A 22,291-nucleotide genomic window follows, 5' to 3' on the forward strand; every position below is an offset into this window, starting at 1 on the left:
TTGTTTAGCACATTTGCTTTACATCTCCATGGTTGGGGGTATGATTTCTGACTTCATCCTTTGTGCACAAAGTTTGTAAATTTTCCCCCTGCTGCAAGGGTTTTCTCTCTTTGTCCTAAAACATGTGAGTGGTCTGATTGGCATCTCCAAATTGTGTGAATGGGTGTGAGTATGATTTTACCCTGTGAATGGTTGGCCTTGTTTCCAGGGATAGGTTTGAGGCTCCCTGTGACCCTGTGTTGAATAAGTGGTAACAAAAAGGGATTTTGGTTTTGATGGGATCACATGTTTAACCTTTTAATATTGTTTTTTTTTTGCATATGAAATTATGTCCAGTCAACATGTTTATTCCCTGTCAGCATTTAAGTTATATAAACATCCATCCCCTCACTTTTTATCCTCTTTCTTAAAGTTAGAGCAAACATCTTACACCGATCAGGCATAACATTATGACATTATAACACTATGACAGTTGAAGTGATTAACACTGATTAGCTTTTCATCATGGCACCTGTTAATGGGTGGGATATATTGGGCACCACACGAACATTTTCATGTTAGAAGCAGGAAAAAAAGGAAACTTAAAGATTTGAGCGAGTTTAAAATAGCCCAAATTGTGACGGCTAGACGTCTGAATCAGAGTGTCTGCAAAACTGCAGCTTTTGTGGGGTGTTTTTTCGGTCTGCAGTGGTCAGTATTTATTAAAAGTGGTCCAAGGAAAAAACAGTGGTGAACCGGTGACAGGGTCATGGGCGGCCGAGGCTCACTGATGCACGTGGGGTCAAATTGCTGATGAAGTTAAAGCTGTTACTGCGTGAAGGATCAGGACTATTTTCCCAGTAATGGGGGACCAACACAATACTAGGCAGTTGGTCATAATGTTATGCCTGCTCTATGGCCATAAAATGAAGACTCCTTCCTGAAATGTCAATCGAACATCTCATAAAAAAATCTTAATGAATTATGTTTATATGAAAGAAGTAACTTCTGAATGATCAGGTTTTGAGAACAGCGTAGTACAAATATTATTTAGAAATTGTAATAATTTTAAATTATTGGTTTGTTTTAGGCAAAATCTATTTTTTACAGCTGCTCTCATATTTATGTATATAATTCTAATATCATGAAGTGATTAGATTTGTGATGAAGCTACTTTACTCTGACTGTTAGATTCAACATTCAACGAACATTTGATGATGAAGAGATACTATCATACTAATACAATTAAAAATCTTACTAATACAGTTAGTCTTTTCTGTATATATAATAACAAAGAGCACCATGCATTGTTCTGGGAGAGAATGCCAAGCTGTTCCCACTAAAACCTTTTCAGCTGCTGGGTAAATTTGTGAATATGCCGGTAGCCACCTGGTGATGAATTATCCTCTGGACAAGATGAATGAGCAGTAAATGAAAGAGAGAAAAAATTGCTTCGTTTTGATAAAAGAAAGCTGTACATCATTCCAAGAAAAGAGCAATCGCATCATGTATCAGGCATTTCATGTAGCTACCATTATTAAATCATTTGGCTACGGCTTACATGGTTTCCCTGTATTATTTCCTTGATTTCATTTGCGAGAGGGAAGGAACACTAAGTAAAAGAACATAAATATATATTTTTCATGGTAATAAATAAGCCACATTTGTTGTGCCTATCAAATAAAAGTAAACCATTTGAAATCAAGAAGGAACAATTATTATTTATAAAAAATAAAAAAAACTATTATCATAATGTTTAGAACATTTTGTTTATATAAAATACTCTAAACATTATGATAATAGTTATTTATTTATTTATTTATTTAACCAATAGCATTTAATTTCAGTTCCAGACAGGATGTAAAACCATGATATTTCAATTTTTAGGAATTATCTAATGATAACATACTTTCATATTCACTTAGGGACTAATTAATGAATTCAGATACAGAGACTATTTATCTCAGTAAAGCTGCTTTGGGACCATTTTTATTGTTATTTTAAGTCTTCATTCTATTTGTCTTTCTAATCTGTGCTACTGTGTGTCAGGTTGCAGGCTCTGAGGAAGGAGAAGTCACGTGATGCTGCACGCTCACGCAGGGGGAAGGAGAACTTTGAGTTCTACGAGTTGGCCAAGATGTTGCCACTGCCAGGTGCCATCACCAGCCAGCTGGACAAAGCCTCCATCATCCGCCTCACTATCAGCTACCTGAAGATGAGGGACTTCGCCAACCAGGGCGACCCTCCATGGAACGTGCGCATTGAAGGACCACCACCTAACACCTCAGTCAAAGGTAAGAAGTCACGCACTGTCCTAAAATCTTCTCTTCTCTTCTCTTCTCTTCTCTTCTCTTCTCTTCTCTTCTCTTCTCTTCTCTTCTCTTCTCTTCTCTTCTCTTCTCTATTCTATTCTATTCAGCTTCTCATCACTTCTCTGTTTTTTTCCTTTCCTCTCCTTTCCTCTCCTCTTTTCTTCTCTTCTCTTCTCTTCATTTTCTTTTTTTTTTCTCTCTCCCTCTTCCCCTACATTTCTCTTCTCTTCATTTCTCTTCACCTTCTCATCACTTTTTGTTATCCTTCTTATCTTTTCTTTTTCTTCTCTTCTCTTCTCTTCTCTTCTCTTCTCTTCTCTTCTCTTCTCTTCTCTTCTCTTCTCTTCTCTCCCTCTTTTTCTTCTCTATTGTGCTATTGAATTTTTACAGCAGCTCCAGACATTTTTCTGTAGTCCCACATTCATAGCAACGGACATTAAATCCAAAGTAAAAGAGGAATGGCAAACAAAAAATGATAAATAAATGCAATTAATCCAGCCCCTGAGCACTAAAGCCTGGATGAGGTCATAATTTGTTGTGTGGGGTATATGAGGTGAGAGTAAGAGTGTTTGTCATGCTTCATGGACGCCTAATTAGTTGTAAATGGTACTATACTGAAATAGTCTATAGATTTAACAGTAACTATGGATTTGTTGTTGAGCAGTAAAGACCATGTGAATAATGGGCCTGTTTAATGAACTAATGCTAAACCTCAGGTGATACAAAACAGTCAGGCTTAATGGAAAAGTGGGTTTTGTGTGATAGTAGACAGGATAGTTTTTTTTGTTTGTTTTTTTTCATAATGCAAAGACTTTGATTGGAACGAAAAACAGTTGAAGATAGTAAAAAATATATATATATATATATATATATATATATATACGTTTTCAAGTCCTAGTAGGAGACTTAATTTAATATATTTTAATGTTTTATATTCGCTTCTGCCTTGCTCTACAAATGAGAATCAGTTAGGAGAAATGGAATAACTGCAGAACTGAAAATGGCCATAGGGACCAGAGAAATTGCACGCATTTTAAGGAGGCTGCATTCTGTGTATTCTGGCCAGCACACAACAGATGGCATCATTGTCGTCTCCCTTTGAAGAACTGCATGAATTTTAATGAGAAAACGTATATACAAAATCATTTTGGTGTACAATATGGCAGCAAGTTCGGAGAGAACTGTTCTGCTATGCAGCATTAAAAATCTAAAAAAGAAACGATTACACCATTGAAGAAACGTATTAATTGGCCACTACTATATGTACTTTAATGAATGAAGAAAAAGGTGAGACAAGAGTAGGACAATGAGGCTGGCTTTATGTCCTTCCATCTCATTGACAGAAGCACTTTGAATTGAATCAGGAGCTGGCTCCGTTTTATTTGCACTACATTTCGAACACAGTCTGATATCGATTCCTGTTGTGTTGCCCCGCGTCACTCAAGGTAATGGATACTCACTGCACTGAAGGGGCTTTCCGAGCCCATGAATCTGTGTTTATTCTTTGATCGGAGTGACTATATGGCCTTGACCTATAGAGGCATGGAGTTTCCCTCTCTGGCTCGCATGGGATTGTTTTAGGATAAAAGAGCGTGACACGTTTTGATCAACACGGAACATGCTAATACAAACATATGGTGCATTATTGCATCAGGTGGCGTCGCATAAAGGGCAGGCCGATTTTGTGCTCGGGATCGCTTGCGCACCTGACTCAAGGCGAGCCGCAGGAAAACTATATTGTTTCTGATGCATGGAAGTCCCCAGTTCATTCGGCAGTCCAGTCCCTCAATGAATTTATCCGTGACTGTACATGCGGATCTGCAGCGACAGGCCACGCACCTGTTATTACGTCAGTTATGACTGAGTAAAAAAAACAAAATCCCGAGCGAACTCCTTGTAAGGCATTTCTACCTAATAACTGATGATTGTAACCTTTAGGGAAATCTCGTGCGCAGCTGTGTTTGGCAGATCTCCCTGCTCTCAAGGAACGGCTCTTTGCTTAAAGAAAAATCAACATTCTCTTTTATTCTCGCTTCTATAGGAATAAAGAATAGGTCGGCGCTGGCATTTGTACTGTGCTGATGGTTTTCACAGTCGCCAAATATCATTAAAATGAAGCCCTCTTCTCTTGAATACAAAACAAAGGTGACAAAGCAGAGATTGCCAGCCCTTATCGGTAATAAAAGCTCGCCGTATTACTGGCATCTGAACTAAAAGAATTTGACCTCCACTTCTCAAGTGTTGATTTATTATCATAACTCCTGCGAGCGTGCTGCCTCTCCTCTTCACGCCTGTTGACCTTTACGGTAATTGACCCATCAACTAATTTTTTTTTTTTTTTTTTTTCCTGGAGTGTTTTAACCAAAAATTTGCTAGTCTCTGTCAGGAGCGTTTCACATCTGTTGAAGGACACTGCACAAACAAGCATGACCTTTCTGTTGTTTGGAGGCTGGCGCGGGCCTCCTGACCCCCTCCACCACCTGTGCATTCATTATTCATGCATGCAGAGCAGAGAGCAGTCACCAAAATGCCACACTTCACCAGGCACGCGCTCACGCCCACATGCGCACACTGCGGAAAAACTATACGCTCCTGCCTCTGCCATTCACGCGTCCCGTGCCTATAGACAGCTGGAGAGCAGAGGACAAGGTTTCTCCCAGTGTCCTCTTATTGTACAAAAAAGAAATGTTGGAAAGGATCCATGTGAATGCGGAATAACACATATCCTGTATCAGACTTAGAGGTTCAAGGCGAAGAAAAAAAAGAATGATTTATGATTTGTCACAATGCTAAATTGAGCTCCAAGCACACAAAATCTGCCCTGCTGTAAATGTAATTTTTTTTTTTTTTTTACCAATTAGGTGACATTTATGCCTGAGAGTTAGGTTTCAGTCTGTATTAGCTGAGCAGTAGAAGCCACTCTTTTGTGAGTAAAAAAACAACGTATTAGAATGAGCACTTCAAGTTCCAAGTTTCAAGCACCATGTTATAAGCTAACATAAGGTATTGTGCTGAAAAACGCTTTTATCAGCAACAATATTTTTAAATGTCCCTGAAAGTTTTACATTTTGTCCAGCGCAATGAATTTTCTTTATAGTTTTGTCACTCATAAAAATTTCAGCCTGTTATTTTTTTCCCCCTTCCATGCATTAGCAAGACTCAAGGAATGGAACTGCAGCCAAATGTTCATGTACTTGTCCCAATTAGCATAATTTCATCAATAAACTCCAAAGGGACCTTGAAGCAGCATCAGACCTTCTTTCACATTCCCTCCCCTCTTCCACTCATTAGGTCTTCTAATGTCCCCTGGACCTCACTCTCGGCATTTACCATCGCGCACGCGTGCTGCACTGCTTCATGCATGTTTACCGCCAGACTCCTGTCCACCTGAGCGTAACCCTCATGTCTTGAATTTAACAACATATCAACACATCAAATGCAGTCAACAGGGTAAACTCATTAAGGCTTTTGACCATCGCACAGAATGACAGACCAGTTGCTCTTTAGACCCGGATGCTACTTCTGAAGGGTGGCTGGCGTCGGCGGAGCAGGTTGGCACCAAGCACTCTACTGATTAAACTGATCTCTCCAGGTGCCCGGTGTGCCACTCTTATTGTTAATGTTAATGAGGAAATTAATGGTGTTTGCATCACAATCGGCTCAAAAAAGCGCTGATAGTGCTTTTTGTTCATTTTTTTTTTTTTCTGCAACCTGGACTTGGAAAGAGACAGAGAAGCAGAGAATCCTGGGAAAGAAAGAAAGAAAGAAAGAAAAAAAAAAAGAAAGAAAGAAAGAAAGAAAGAAAGAAAGAAAGAAAGAAAGAAAGAAAGAAAGAAAGAAAGAAAGAAAGAAAGAAAGAAAGAGCGAGCGAGCCTCCCTGGTATATCTAACTGTATAAATGGGTGGTAAATTGCCCAGCTGTGAGTGTGAGATGTTTCATTCCCCAGTCGTCCTGTAAGAAAAATTGAATGACAGTGAGCGAAACAGCAGTAATTATAAAACTAATTACTAAATGCTGATGATGCCCATAGGCTCTGCATAACTAAATTTAGAAGAGAAAATTGCTTTTGGCTACGGAGAGGCTCTGGGCATGTTTGTCTTTATTTTCTTTATTTTCAAATACGCACCAAAGAAAGTAGTAATTGCCATGGAAACATTTACTCGCACACCTTCTCTCTAATTCTTTTTTTTTTTTTGGCCCGGCAGAAACAGCCCGAGGAAGCATTGTTGTGGAACAATGTGTTTTAATAACACTGAATAGTGTACATTCTTCGCTCATGAATAGATTACGTTCGTATAGAGAAAAAAACACGGCCGTGCCACCGTGGCTAGGTGTAAGAAGGCCTGTAGTTCCCTTATTAAATTAGACCTTTTATTGTGCAAGATTTTGTTTGGGCCATACAAACCCAGCTAGCTTGTGTGAGTCTTAATTGTGAGCGAGCGTACAGAGCACTTGTGTGCAACTATGCTTTTAATGGCCTATTTCTCTTTTGAATGGAGACAACAGAGGCAGGGTTGGCAGCGAGACGACCCTCTAGGGTGCCTTCACGTTCCCAATAGCCTTGTTTGCGAATGTGTTTGTGGGTCCTGCAGTGTTTTTGTGCGTGACGCAGTGTGCTTTGCGTGTGCGTGCGTGTACGTGAGAGAGAGAGCGAGAGTGAGAGAGCGCCTTTGTGTGCGCTTACCTCCACGCAGTTCTACATTTTCTCTCCGTGCAAAACCCGACAGCACAAGAATATGATCATTGTTTTCCAGCAAATTCGACATGCTCGGTGATGATGTATGGCTAACTGCTTTTATTCTCATTGACCTGTTACACTTGTGCTATATGGATGTCAGCTCTGGCCCAGTAATTAGTCCTTTTGCAAATGGGCCAATAATAGAGAAATAAATCAGAAAGACAGCCGAAATGAATATTGAAGCTCTTTGCCCGAACTTCTATTCAGCTGTAGATAATATCTTTACAAAGTATTACAAATCACTGTGTCTTTCTTGCCCACTGTACTACAAAAAAGCAGTCTCTCATGCATTCATTTGAAAGACACAGACGCAGAAATATATTAATATTATACTACACGAGATTTTCAGTTTATTTCGATTTTTACAGGTCAGTGTATGAGCAGCACATGATTCGTTCCTCTGTGTATTTGCCTGTTGAGTGCGTGTGTGTTCAGTGGACTTGTCCGGCTGTCAGACTGCTCCCAGAATAGAGTGGCACTTTTTGAAGCTGAGCGTCTGAAAGCACAGCGTGAGCCTCAAATAAAGTGAAGGGCATCCACTATTACAAGTAATGTCCTTAATAATCTTGTTAGTCTAGTCCCTCTCAGTAGGAGACAAATGGAGCATTATTGGCTTATGGGCTGTAGTAAATAATTTAGTTTCCAATATTCTGGCTGCTTTGACAGTAAATTACGATGACATGAAAAGAGCTCCTTGAATAAAAACAGTATCCAATCAAATTTAATTGGCTCGGCTTTAAGCAGCAGTAATATGTTTTATAATTAAACCGAGTTGTCTTAGAGCTTTATAACGTCACATGAATCAAAATGTCAAAAATATTCCGTTGATATTTTGATATCTGGCTTTTAAAACGTCACAGCGCAAATGATTTTTATGATAAATAACCACCCCCTCGAATTTACTGCGCAGTGGGACACGAGAAGAAGGCTCTCCGTCCGAATTTTCCGAACCCATGTGAGCTGCCGGTTTACATGTGTGGAAATCGAACATGCGTCACGGCCTTGCACTCTGAGTCGGGCCACGTGACGTCTCACCGAAGTGCAAGAGCTGTTAAGATTTCAGAGGAAGGTCACCAAGGCCTCTGCCCTAATCCTTGTTTGCTGCTGCTCTTCCCCCTTGCAGGACACAAATGACTCCTCTAATCATCCAATTTAATCACACCATTTCATTCCCCTCGCTGGCCCCCACTCAGCTAATCAGCCATTCTGATGCTGTCACAAAGGGCTTCATATCGAAACCAATGGATTTTTAGCATTTAGCGACGGGTTGAAAGTGGGGCGATAGAGTCGGGGTCGAGAGGCGTCTGCACCCGCTCAGAAAGGGAGCGATTCATGTGTGAAGCATTAAGCTATTGCCATCTCAACGCATGACTAACAGTTTTCGGTCACCCGTTTTATTCTCTAATATCTATAATAAGTGGGTGTGATGATGGCTGCGAGAACAGGGGATTTTTTCCCCTCTCTCTCTCTCCTTATCTGTTGAGCTGATGATGATTTTGGCAGGCGGTATCGAGGCCAGAGGAGGAAGGTGAAATTTTGCTTCTTGACCCAAAGTCATGCACGAGCGCTCAGGATTTTACGAAGACAGCTTCCCGGAACACACAAAAAGAAAAACATACGGTATCTCACTCGGTTTCTAGGACGACGCGAGGTTTTAAGTTGGCAGAAGCCCTGCTATGAAGGGTGGACATGTTGTCCTGCTGCAGGCTGCATGCATGCCCATCTCTCAGGCTGGCGGTCAGTAGCTCTGGGATCAGTGCCCAGTCAATCAGCAGATAGCCCAGGGCCCAAGAGAGCACCTCAGCCTCCCTCCTCTCCCCTCAATCATTCTATCTGCCTCAACACGGTTGCCGCTGCTAATAAGAAGGAATATAGACATATGAATAATGCATGAAATGTATTGTTTATATTAGCTGAAGCTCTTGCCACAAGTCTCTAAGAAAGTCTTGCGTTTGATGGAATTTGCTGCTTGCTTTAAGTAATTAGAAATAACGTGGGTTTCATTTTCATTTTGTCGTCCGTCACCCTTCGAATGCCAGTTGGAGAAAATGACTTCGTTTATGCTTTATCAGTCCCCTATGACCCGAGATTCATTTATAGTTTCCAGTCCAATCTTTCTTGTTGAATTTTTTTTTTTTTTACATTTCCTGTGGAAGATATGACAGGAGCCAGTGAAAATCGACACAATTGACTGGAACTGTTCTCCCAGAAATTAATGAAATATAGATTTGATTAGACACTGGGCCACAGCTGGCTGCTGGGTGCTCTAGTTTAAAAGACTGTTTCGCATTGAAAAGTAGACTATTAAATAGTCTTCTTTGGTTCGATATTACAATAACTTACCCAAAAAAAAGCTTTCTTGCGGAAGCAGGTTAGTGACTGCTAAGTATGCTATGCTATAGCCAGCAGTTCAATCTCGCAGTGGACCAGATTCCAGGGCAGAGATCTTTGCTTTTGTCATTTTATACACAGCAGCATTACAGCAAAATTATCTTTCATAAAACCTGAGCATTACAACTTCAGATTTTCAGTTTATATCTTTTAGTTTCATATTTAAGCTGAGTAACTGGAACAGAGGCCCCGTACAGCATGTGCACCTCGTCCTCTCTGAGGACAGCAGTGTCAGAAATGTCAGCAGTAATACACATCCTGCCTTTCACTATCAGCTCCTAAGCTGCCAAGCCAATTACAGCTAAAGGAAGCTGTGTGTGTGCCAAAGCGAAGCTGGGCAAATCCTCTGGCATACACTGCTATTGTTTCGAGCGGGTCAGTGAGAGCATGTTCTCCTGATTAATAACGCCTCTCCCTTCTTCCTCTCTGATTCGTTGTCGCTGTATCTCCGTATGAAAAAGATATATCTCAGCAGAGAGAGCTTTAATTGTGAAGATGAGAGGAGAAAGAAAATGGAGCAGAGAAGATCGACCGGAGGGGGGGGGGAATGGTCTAAATACGTCACTTGCCTTAACGAAGAAGAGATCAGCACTTCTTGTTTTGTGGTTGAGCCATAAAAAGAGCTTGATGATATTAAATGATATCAACTTCAAGGCATTGTTTTGATTTTGGACTTGCTCTTTTTTCCACTGCATTCAAACTATGCAGATCCTTTAATTAAACTCTGAAGCGAATTTGTTGTTGGTTTTTGTTTTGTTTTTTTGTTTTTTTTGGTTGTACAGCTTGGTTTGAAATTTGCATTGCTTGGATGTGAGGCAGCTGTGTCTCCAGGCTGTGTGTAATGTTGCTCTCTGTTCCATTTGCTTAATGTGACTGCTTCTTTCACAAATCCCACAAGGACTGAGGAAATATCGTGAAAGCGACAGCAAGTTCCTTTAGATGCGCGGTGTTCAAACGAGGCGTTGCGTTCCGAAATCGCGATTGCATTAACAGTCGCAGTTTAAAATTTAATCACACACATTGTTACTCCGTCTTTAGTTAGGATGTCTAACGTTTAGTTGGATGTCTTACAGCAACTTGGAGAAAATCTCGAACACGACTAAGTAATACTTGACAAGGGTTTTGTTTGATCCTTCACACGTCATTTAAGTCAGACCGGCATCCCTACTGTGCAACATATGCTGCACGCTTGCACACATTACACAAAACATTTAATGTCTAGCCAGGGTTATGCTTATAAATGTATCATATCTTGATTCTCATATAATAATAATATGCTGGATTTGACAGACGAATAAGGATTTTTTATTTTTTTTTACTATCTGAAGCATTCTTCCTGTAACACTTTGGCAATCTGATGTGGGAAAATGATGTGTGAGTTGCAGAGGTCTCAGCCAGCTCAGGGGGAGCAGAGAGAGCTCACTCTGCTGGCGGGAGATGAGCTATGTAATGATTATCCTCTATGTCACACTGGGTGAGTTTTTGTTGACACACTGACGTAGGAGGGCTAGATTAAAATTTAAAACCCAAACAAGCATTGAGAATGGCACCCAGCCATACAAGATGCATGACGACCGCTCTGCCATGGGCCGATGTGCCTGTGCTGCCCAATCAGGGAGGAGAAAGAAAAGTCCTTAATTGACAATTTCTCGAAAATTGCTGAGGGGAAAAACAAAAGACCAGCCTTGGGTTGTCAGGGTGTAATAAGCCGTTTCTCATCACTGTCTCTGTGATTGAGCCTATACAAAATCGATTTATTTCTCGGGTAACTCGGAATAATTGAAATACAGACAACGTTTGGTTCCAATTTACCAGCAATAAAGTTGTAATAGGGTTTTCTCTGCAATCTTAGACTTAATGCACTCATTCTAAAGAGCAGTATTTTGCCAGTCGAACAAATAGCATCACTGAGGCTTACGATCAGTAATAGTCCCACATTGATGCACACATTAAACTTGTTAAATCAATTCGGTAGACACTTTCTAAAGTGGACTGTCTGTTCTCTTTCTCCTCCAGCCCTCTCATAGCCTGTACGCGTATCAATCACTGGCAGCCGCTCATAATGATTCAAGCCTTTTAGTTTGTAATTATTTATGCTAGGCGAACACAGCCAAAGAGAAATATCTGACATGAGAGCATATTTATAGGAGGTAGAACACTCAGCCATGCACTCACACACACACACACACACACAGAAATACACACCGGGGGCTGGTCTGGGTGGATCGAATCTGAAGTAGGCTTCTATAGATTTTAGTATTTTACTGCTTTGGAACCTTTTTTTGCCTGTTGCTAATGAATGCCCATTTAACTCACTCAAAAAGGCATCACGAGCAGAAATGCGGTAGTGGATTTTAATGCCGAATTGTTCGGCACGAGATTTGCATCTTACTCTGGCAGTGCAGCTTAATAGCAGTGATTAAATAAGAATGCTAAATATGTGCCTGAGAAAAGGATTTCATTACTGCAATTGAGCATAGATCTCACGGTCAAATTTCTGTAAACAAACCCCTACAAAATAAGTACTTTGAGCATTTGCATAGTTTAATTTATTTATTTTTTTCTGCCGGTTGTTTTCACCCTTTATGCTACAGTAGGTGCAGATTTTAGATCAGAGGGCATGATCAGTGCACTAACTCCAGGCTCCAGGGCAGAAAGCAGTGGGCAGTGGGGATGCCATGGATGTTTTTTTTTGTTTGTTTGATTTTTTTCTGAGCTGGTACACATGTACAGTAATTAAACTGTCTCACTGCTGAATCTCTTCTGCCTGGCAGCTGCTGATGTATTATATAGACATTCAGCTAATCGATTAAAAGCGCCCAGTGAAGGGAGATGTCTGACAGTGCTGTACTAAGATGAAATTAGTGTATGAGTTTGTGTGTGTGTGTGTGTGTGTGTGTGTGTGTGCACATGGTGGGGGCACATATGTGCATGTGCATCTAGGGGCCACAGGTGACTCGGGCCCAGCGGGAACGAGGTTGGGTAAAGGCAACAGCAGACTGATGCGCATGTAATTAGGACAGCCGTGTTTCAACAGGATTTTCAAATTATGAAGAGAGCACATGAGGGAAGAGAAGGGTGGCAGTTCGGGAGAAACCAGGGCCGACGGTGGGGGTGAGGGGATTGGACATATGAAGGGAGAAAGAGGGGAAAGGAGGGGACAGGGGGTCCTACGCTTTCCAGCAAAGTTGGCCTTCATCCAGCACTCCTGAAAATTATACGAAATTATTCAGCTGCCGGGGAATGTGAAATCGGACTAATTGCCTTTTGAAGTAGGCCGTAACGGCCGAGCCTGGCCACAGCCCGCCTGCTCGGGAGCGCCGCACAACCTCAATCGATTTCACAGCTGATACTTCTGCGAATCAACACTTATTTTCCACTGCACATGGGGGTCCCTTTTAAATGTAAATCCGGTAAAACTGCACTTGTTGGACCTCGCACAAACAAGGCAGGAGGCTGTCTGCGAATGAAGAAATAAGCCCGAATTTATTTACTTCAAAAAGCGACGCCGATTGCTTTCAGTGAGAGCTGGAATCCTAAAAAAACGCTGCAGTCTGCTCTCCCCCAACTGTTCCACCAACGACCCGCACTTCAAACAGCAGCAGCTTTAGTAGCTTGTAGCATTGTGGAAACAAATACAGATCTGTAAAGGAGTTAACCTAGGCTCGTATTCCAAATGTTGCCATTTATAGTCCATCTGGACCATCAAAAGGCTTGGAGCAAGCTGCAAACGTAGCCAACCATGCCTCTGAAGCTGCAAAAACACAAAAACCTGTTTGTGTTTGTTTGCTGTCACTGCTCTTTGAAATCAGCTTTTACTCCTACAGGATGTGCCAGTGAATCAGATGGAAGCTTTCTGGGGTTTTTTTTGTTGTTGTTTTTTTTCTCAACACCAAATAATTACATCAATTTAGGCCCATATCCAGCAGCACTGCCTCCTTTCCATTAAGTCAAGCTGCTCAAAAACAGGGACACTTTTCATCTGCTTCCAGAACACAAGATCGGCACAATTACAAACCATTTTACAGAGCTCTGTCACTTTTAATAGTGAGTTCAGCCCCAGTCTGCTGCCCTTGTTCAACTGCAGACAGGCGAAACGCTGCTTTTAAAACGGAGCTCTTTGAAATAATCTAAAGAGTGTTTTCAAATACAGGCCTGAATCTTATGTCAAAGCAGCCCCCCCCCCCCCTTACTGCTGTTTGCTTGAAATTGCTTGATGTTTCAGTAACAATGGAACTGATCTATACCAGAGAAGTGAAATTAGTTAGCACGATCCCTGTATAGCTGTATTTTTTTTTTACTTGTGTTTAAAGTTGGTGAGAGTGTAACACTTTCTATAAAAGTGAATGAACATTGAAGACTTTAAGCTGTTGAACAGAAGGTTGGTGTCACTCATGATTAAATATTATGTTTATTCAGCAAGACAGTGCATAACATTACTGTTACGTACAAGCCTCTACTCATTCATATATGATCATTACACACAAATGACTCCTTATCAGCGTAGGGGATCCTCAGACTCTGACCTATAGATCAGAGAAACCGTTTCAGTTGAAGCATCTCAAAAGCATCTTTGCTCTCTTTTCTTGAACGGCCCCGGATCGGAGATGCTTTTCTAAAATGCGATTCATCAAACGCAACGTGGAAAACACCTTCGGCGGAGCCCCAGCCTGTTGGTATTCGCCTCATTACTTTGCAAAGTCAGCTGAGAAATGCGACGGGCTGCCCCGCTCTCACATTCCGTCCTGCTCCCAGACACTGTTTGCTGACATGCTCACAACCAGCTAAGCTCTAATGAGAAGCCACAAAACGTGTTTGAGTGCGCGTGTGTTTGTGCGTGCGTGGCTGGGATGACCGTGATTCTCGACGAAGCCGAAATGCCGATTGAGTCACCAGCCTGAGCTAACAGCGAAGCGTTCACTTCAGCCTTGTTAGCCTTCAGTGCTCTCTACCACTCTGTGTATTAGCCCTCTGACACCACCACAGGGCTTTACAGCATGTCTTCAAAAAATCTGCCATGTTAAATAGTGGCTTTATCAGAGGAGACTAACCCTGGCCTGAGTACCACATAAACAGAGACCTACAACAGTATATTGCTTTTGCTTTTTGGGTCTTTTTTCTCACTTAAAGCGTGCAAATGGAAATACAGTATAGAAAAACACCTGTAATACATTTGTGTGCAATAGCATATAATTTCTGTAGTCAGGAAGCATGATGCAAACATACAGGTCAATCATACATGTTGAACAAAATCTACAAAAACATGATACAGCAGATGAGATCATGTGTAAGCATGTACATGTAGAGCAACTGTTATCAATAATAAATGCAAAAGTTTGTGAAAACCTGACCATAAGATCAGTATGCGCTTTTTGAACATTCCATTCCAGATTTAGTTCCGATTTAATGTTATAATGACCTCCGCTCTTTTAGGAAGATTTTGGAGTGTGCTTGTGGAGATTTGTACTCATTCAGCCACAAGGGTTTTAGTAAAATCAGGTACTGATGTTAAGTGAAGAGGATGGGGTGCAGTCAGCGTTCACATTCATCCCAAAGGTGATTAGTAGGGTTGAGGTCAGTGCCCATAACAGGCCACTCAAGATCTTCCATACCAAGCCTATTTTTAAGGGACTTGCTATATGCACAGGAGCATTGTCATGCTGGAACAGGTTTGGGTATATTAGTTAGAGTAAAGGGAAACTGTTTTGCTACTGCATCCAAAGACATCCTTTACAATTGTGATCCTTATATTTTATTGTAAAAGTTGTCCCAATATTTTGTCCATATAGTGTATACTGTACATAGTATTACTGTCATTTGTTTACAACTTTCCAGACAGCCTGTAGATCAAGAGAAGTGTACTACAGTAGTGAAAAATTAATAAGCATAGAAATTCATGGAGTGATTTTTAATGTCTATGATGACATAAAATACTCTTTTGGGATACGTTAGTGTGGGAACATAGAGCGGAACAAGCTCATGGAGGAAACACAAAAACCAGCAAAACGTACCATTTATGTATTCCAGGTCACCAAATAAAACATCACATAAGCATGTGCCTGTATTACATTTGTGTGGAGAACTGATTACACTATAAAAACAAATATTACATTTTCTAGCCAAAAGTGACTCACTTACACCTCTATTTTCACATCCATTTCATGTTTCTCCACCTCTGGGTGTTAAATGCACACAGCCTGGAAAATGGAAGAGTTTTCAGAGCGATCTCTGGGGAGCAAGGTGTTGATTATAATAAAAAAAAATGTTTATAGTCCAACTCATTCGAAATCATGCTTGGCTTTGTGAGATGGTGAAAAACCCTCATCAAAAACACACTCTCATCACTCTCTTTTTTGGCAACCTTAAAAGTCAGTCTGAGAACAAGCCCTTGCCAAGGTGTTTATAATTGTCAAAGCCAATAGACAAACTCAAACCCTGTTGGCCAAGTATGGCCCGTGGCTCATTTCATTCAAGCCACACAGGATTAAATAAAGAAAATCAAGAAAACACATGGTCTACACTGAACTGTCCCAGCAGTGAGTGTGTGTATGTGTGTGGGTATGTGTGAACAGTGCTCTTATTTGGGATGCATTAAATGCACTTAAATGGGGACAGAGTATACCACGTGCATTTTCACTTCTGCAATTTCATCATGGACAGCAAGTTAGAACAAAAAGCAAGCGTGAAATTCTGCATGAAACTGTTCAAATCTGCCACATAGACAATTGACGTGACCTGTGTTTGACATACGGCTATGCTGCAAATTAGTCGTTTGAGATGTTTGAGTGACACGAGAACCCCTCAAAAAAACCCCGAAAATGTCTAAACCATTCGCCAACTTGAACATGATGATCTTTGGAGAACATTTCACATGAACTTTCTTCCGTACCCACCCTACTCACCAGATTTGGCTCCAGCGAACTTTGCACTCATCGAATACACTGTCACGGAGATCTTGGTGCTTGACATGCCTCGAAAAAGAGACTTCGAGGACATGGAGTGATAGGAACGCTGGGAGCGCTATATTGCTAAGTTTTCATAAGTTCTTGTCTGATCAAATGCTGGGTAAAATCTGCACTTGTTTGAATGTCTAAAAACATGTCAGCTTTTAAATGTAAAAAAAAAAGTTGGTGTGTCTTACATGTACATAGCGCTTGCCAGACACTCTTTTCCAGAGCAGCTTATCTAATTGACACAACTGAGCAGTGAAGAGTTGAGGGACTTGCTCAAGGGCCCAGAAATGGCAACACAATGGTGCTGGGATTTGAACTCATGACCTTCCAATTAGAATTCCAACGTCTTAATCACTGAGCTACCCCTTACCTACAGGGATGGATTACTTCTTTTTTTAGAGTCTACAGCATGAATCAATAAATTTTTTGTCTTATTTAGGAGTATCAAAATAAACTACTTTATTTTTGTATTGTAAAAAATACTAAAAAAAAAAATTAAACAAGGGAGCATGAAATCTTTTCGCAAACCCTACATCAATTGGCGTATTTGATCTCCTTCACCAATCCACTGATTTACTTGATTGTCAACAATTTTTGATAGCAACAGCAGTCATGCAATAAATCTGACATATGCAACTATTTAACATCAAATATTCACATACACATCTCTGTGAACTTCCAGATAAAAGTTAGTTTTAAAGTTTAATGTTTCACAGTTTGCGAAAGACTCATATCTTTATCCTAATTTAGTTACTTGGTGTTTGGTAACAAAAGGCTACTTTACATCAGAAACACTGACTCACTGACAAACATGTCATTCATTAGAAGACAACTGATGACACTCGTATTCAGAGCAACTGGTTTCTAACTAATGAATCATTTAATTGTTAGTCATAAATATAATAATATATTATGTGTCAGGCAGTCATTTATGCAATGGTATGCAAAATCATGATTCTAATAAACAGCTACCTTAATTAGGGAACAATATTCGGCAATCATATATTTATTTATTTACATTTACATTTGCGACATTTATCAATCATTAGACACCTATTTAGAAGCTGACAGCCTGCACATTTTTCAGCTTCATCACCTTCTTCTATAGGGATCAATTTTCTGTTCTGATATCAACAAGTCTGGGCAAAGTACTGACACAGTAGACACCAATCAGAGGCCGCATTTTTATGATGTCATCATGTGGACGTCTTACAAAGTATTTGACAGTAATTTAAAAATACAAAACACTGAATATGTAATATGAAGCAATTTCCGTCAACCCTATTAAATACTAATGACAAAATCCTATTTTACATTTTAAATACGTAGTTGAAATACATGTATCATAAAATACTGCCCATCCCAGCTTACAGACTGCACATGCTTACAGAAAGTTGTATATTTATTTTAAGGCCCATGGTCAATAATTTATCTGGGTGTTGTTGACTATTAATCTGTATCTGGTTGCACTTTTACCTAACGGTCTTTATGATGGAAGTATGCTTAATTAAACATTGGAACCCACTCACAGACTGTCTTTTACCCGTTATTAGACTTAATTGCTGGTAGAACCTAAACTGTGAGCTTTGACATAATATGAAGGTAGAAAGAAATGCTATAAAATGTCTTTGAGAGTTTAAAAGCATCTAAAGTATATGTGTGTGTGTTGGGGGTGGGGGTCATGCTTCAGAGGCGCGTGTCATGTGCTAGCAGTGTCCTGACTTCAGGCGAGGTTTCATCAACCTGCCAGGACAAATGGCCATCCAAGATCCTGTCATCCTCGGGTGAACTTTAACCCCATAGGGCACATTTTGCTTTCCAGTGAGCAGGAGAATTCCATCCCACAAATGCACATTTAGAGGCTCATTTGCTCTGTGTGCCAGAGGTGTTAGATAGTGGTGACACACATATCATTGAAAAAAAAAACAGCACCAGGACAACCACCATTAAGTTGAAACGCCTCATTTTTGTTCTGTTGCTTTGCTGCTGTGTGGTAATGCTTGTTATTTTCCACCTTGGTGTATTGTGTTTGTGTGTGATTTTCCCGGCCTATAGATGAGCAAATACATACAGATAGAGATGTGTGTTCACAGTTTAGAACACAAGTGTCCTAGTCTGGGGTATAGTGTTATCCGGCTAGCACCGTGTCATGTGTTTATGTGTAGTTTAAGTACGAATAGTTTGACTGGCACTAAAACCAGCTCTGAGGTCTTCTCTACCTCTCCATTTCTTCATTCTCTCCTCCCTGTCTCCTCTTTAGCACATGATAAAACGCTCGGTGGCTGCCTTCAACCAATCATGTTTTCAGTAGAGCAGTTAAACTGTTTTATTACCGCCACCCTCAAAGCTTTAGAGTCTTAAATTTTCTCCGTAATGGTAGATTAATTTCAGCCTGCCTAATGCAATCCAGGACAAAATATTTCATACAGGAATTTTATTTTTTATTTTTGGTACAGGGTGTGGATGAAGTTGGGAGGGTGTGAATAACAGCTTTGCCACGGAACCCCCCCACCCCCTAGTAGTGGAGCTTGGTGTGTCATTGGCTCCGTTCAGTGGTGGGGGTGGAGGGTGAAGGTGGGGGTCAAGGCCCATATGGACACCTTTTTGCATATAAGCTCCATTACAGGCAGCGGCATCAGGCGAGACCTTCAGAATGCGACGGAGAGGAGCCGTGATAAGTGTCCAGGAGTGATAAGAGCTTGGGCCGCTTCACCTGCAGTCTGCTGCTGCGCGCAGATAACGATGCGTCGTCCACAGTGCAGTTTCAGGCTGTAGTGAAACGAGAGACAAAAAAAGGACTTCATGCGAGCAGCCCAATTAGGTGGAGTTGCTAACGTGTAATCTGAGGCGTGTTCATTATGTTTGAGCTGCTGGGGTTGATATTGCATGTAGATAACGCGGCGTTCCAATAAGCTCCGATAGCAATCTTAATTAAATCACTCTGATATAAGATACAGTATGGCAAAACTGCACACTGCTGTAATGCTAACACAGACCATAATTTGCTTCTCTTCCCCCCCCCAATTAGTGCTTTATTGTACTTTTAAACACTGTTAGGACCTTTGCCATTGTGTGCCCATGTACAGCTCTGCCCTGCCACCCTATAAACTGACCTTTCTGTAATAAATTGAAGAAACGCTACTAGATCAGCTCTGACTATTTAACACATGATGGAACTAATTCTTCCATTAACTCAACTTGCAATGAGATGACTTGTATGCTAATATCTTATAATTAATTCTTACACCCTCCACTCTCCTCCCCCTTCACAGATTCTTTTTTTTTTCCCTAAGACCCCGTTCTAGGGATAGTCAACGGATCCCGACACTTCAACTAATGCATAATGTTCATTTCAGGCTCTTAATTAGGTTTAAATGAAAATTGGCTCAGCAGAAAGATGGACAGCGGGGAAGGCATCAAACCACCCAGCATGCCCCCGAGTTGTGAGGCAATGCAATTTGTAGGAGCAGCGCAGCGAGGAGTTCAGAGTTCATTAATTTTTAGTGTGCACATTCTCTCCCAGTGGTGCTCCCTGCCTGCTCCCGCTCCCATCAGGACACAAGCACAAACACTGGACCTGCACACAGATCTGAAACTCGATCTCTATCTCACACACATCCACATAGATACAAACAAAAAGACAGAAAGGGATCCTTGTCACTCTCTCTGGTGATTAAACACAGTGGCCAACATAGTGCTCTTTTAGCGAAGCTCCACCTAGTGCCACGTTTGAACACAGCATTTCTTTTTCTAGATTGAGATTTAAATTTTTATTAGCCATATGATACATCACTGATGAAAAATCTCAGTCTGATTCTGGCCCTGAGATGCGATGAATTCGCACAAAATTATTTAATACACAGGACATAATTCCTGACCTTAGCTACGAAAGGGCTTGAGTCATCCAAGAGTTTAATCTCTGTTCCACTCCACACGGCTTGCCAGCACCCTCAGCGCCAGCGGTGTTTCATTAACATGGATGAAGTCGGGGAACCAACCTTGCACATCTACCAAATCAGTACTGGAAGCATAATTAGACAATACAAAGCAATCTGTTTTTTCTTTTCTTTCTTTTCTTTTTTTTTTTTACACACTTTTACTTAGCTGTTGCTTTTTTACACTTGCATTTTTAGATAGAGAATCATCATTATGTTGAGAAAATATCATTATGTTTAGCCTCTGCCTCACCACTGGCTTTCTTTTAGTGTTTAACATTTGCAACTCTCATTACCTTATACCATGATCTTGATAAGAGGCCTGTGTGTGAGTCTCTGGTTAGAGTCTGTAGGCCACCGCTGGTGAATCTCCATACACTCCTGTAGTGTAAGTGGATCTGTCCCTATGTTTAGCATGCCACTATAGGTTAGCCCCTAATTACTCACCCCCAAATATTCCCCTGGCACGAATATTTTCTGCCTTAATGCCTCATTATGTCGTTTGGCAGACTGAAACATCAGCCTTCCGCTGTCTGAAACGTGTCTTATGTACCAGCCTTTACACTCATTCATTTTTATCTCTTTTTCTCTCTCTCTCTCTCTCTCTCTCTCTCTCTCTCTCTCTCTCTCTCTCTGTTTGGCTTTTTCTCGATATGGCTCATCTGTTTCCACGACTACCTTACACTTCTTGCTGTCACCCCCACTCTTTTCTTCTAACCATTGATTCATCCAGGCTTAGAAGAGATCCCCTGTTCTTTTCTGTTTCTCTTTAGCTCTGTGCATTCGCAATCCATTCAGATTACATTTGTTGTCATATCCCTTTCTTTTTTATCCCTTCTTCTACGTTGTGACTCAAGGACAGTAACAATGGACATTCAGTGTGCATGTATGTGAAAGAATATTGTGCTTAAACACTGTGTAAATGTCACAATGAAAGGGACAGGATACTCTCTCTCCACTGTCAATCACAGCCACCAGCCAATCATGGCCATCTATTAGCACAAGTATGTGGAAGAGATTGTGATTGTGTTACTCTGCCATGTCATGCAGCATAAGCAGCAGTATGACAAAATGCAGAGGCTGTGATCGGATGTTATGCCCTTGACCTTCAACCACTGGTAGGTGTTGTATAATGGGAAAGTGTAAGCTAGTGGCCAAAACTACGGACGAAATAGAAAGAAATAAATCCATATTAATGGTTCACTACTGTAGAATTATGATTCCCAGCACTAGGGTCAGTCATCGGGCAACAGCAGTTGTGTCAGTTTTAGTCATTATATGAATAGTTTTAGTAATTTTCAAGTTAAGAAGCTTTTATTGTCATTTTAACCATAAATAGCTTTATTTAACCAAAATAACATAAAACAGCATAGAGTTACATAACAGAACACAGAGACAAGGAATAAAGTAAGTTGTCCTCACGACATAAAGTGCATCGGGTGTAACCCGGTGCAAACAGTGTAAGACAAGACAACACAACACATGACGGTGTAGGACAAAAACACAAAAAAACCCGCCAGTAAACCTACTGTATGTTATACAGTACAATGTGCAAAGGAGAACTGTATACAGGTGTGTACTTGTAAATAAACACAAATTATAAACTCAAAAGGTTGTGCAAAACAGTTATTAAATAATAATATAATATGGGTGGTGCTGAAGACGTGTGAAATAAGTATGAGTGTGTGTTTGAGTTCAGATTTGTAGCAGTTCAGTAACACACAGTTGAGCGAGTGTGTGCGTGTGAGTTTCAGTTTCAGTTCCGTTCTGTGTGTTGACCAGCAGATTTACCAGCAGATTTAGAGGAACTGTTGATATTTTTCACAGTCTGACACTTTTTCCAGTTTTTCTGCCTTTACTGTTCATAACGATGTCCTAGCTGGCGAAAACGTTAGTCACTAGATCAACAGTTAATCAGCAACAGTGTACTCATGACTAACGGCATATTCATGCGCTTGGCTTCTCTTAATGAAAGCTTGAGT

At 40.7% G+C, this 22,291-nt stretch overlaps 1 protein-coding gene across 4 annotated transcripts in view; it reads left to right on the plus strand.

The window, feature by feature from the left end:
• Positions 1-22,291, plus strand: part of npas3 (neuronal PAS domain protein 3) — a 231,625-nt gene that overhangs the window by 83,328 nt on the left and 126,006 nt on the right. For all 4 annotated transcript variants that reach the window (XM_083544123.1, XM_083544124.1, XM_083544126.1 and 1 more), the window contains one exon: positions 2,029-2,273. In XM_083544123.1, the coding sequence (XP_083400249.1) occupies positions 2,029-2,273 (245 nt within the window). The remainder of the gene's footprint in view (positions 1-2,028; positions 2,274-22,291) is intronic.

Source organism: Silurus aristotelis (genome assembly GCF_946808225.1).
Source record: "Silurus aristotelis genome assembly, chromosome: 6".
Classification (NCBI taxonomy): domain Eukaryota; kingdom Metazoa; phylum Chordata; class Actinopteri; order Siluriformes; family Siluridae; genus Silurus; species Silurus aristotelis.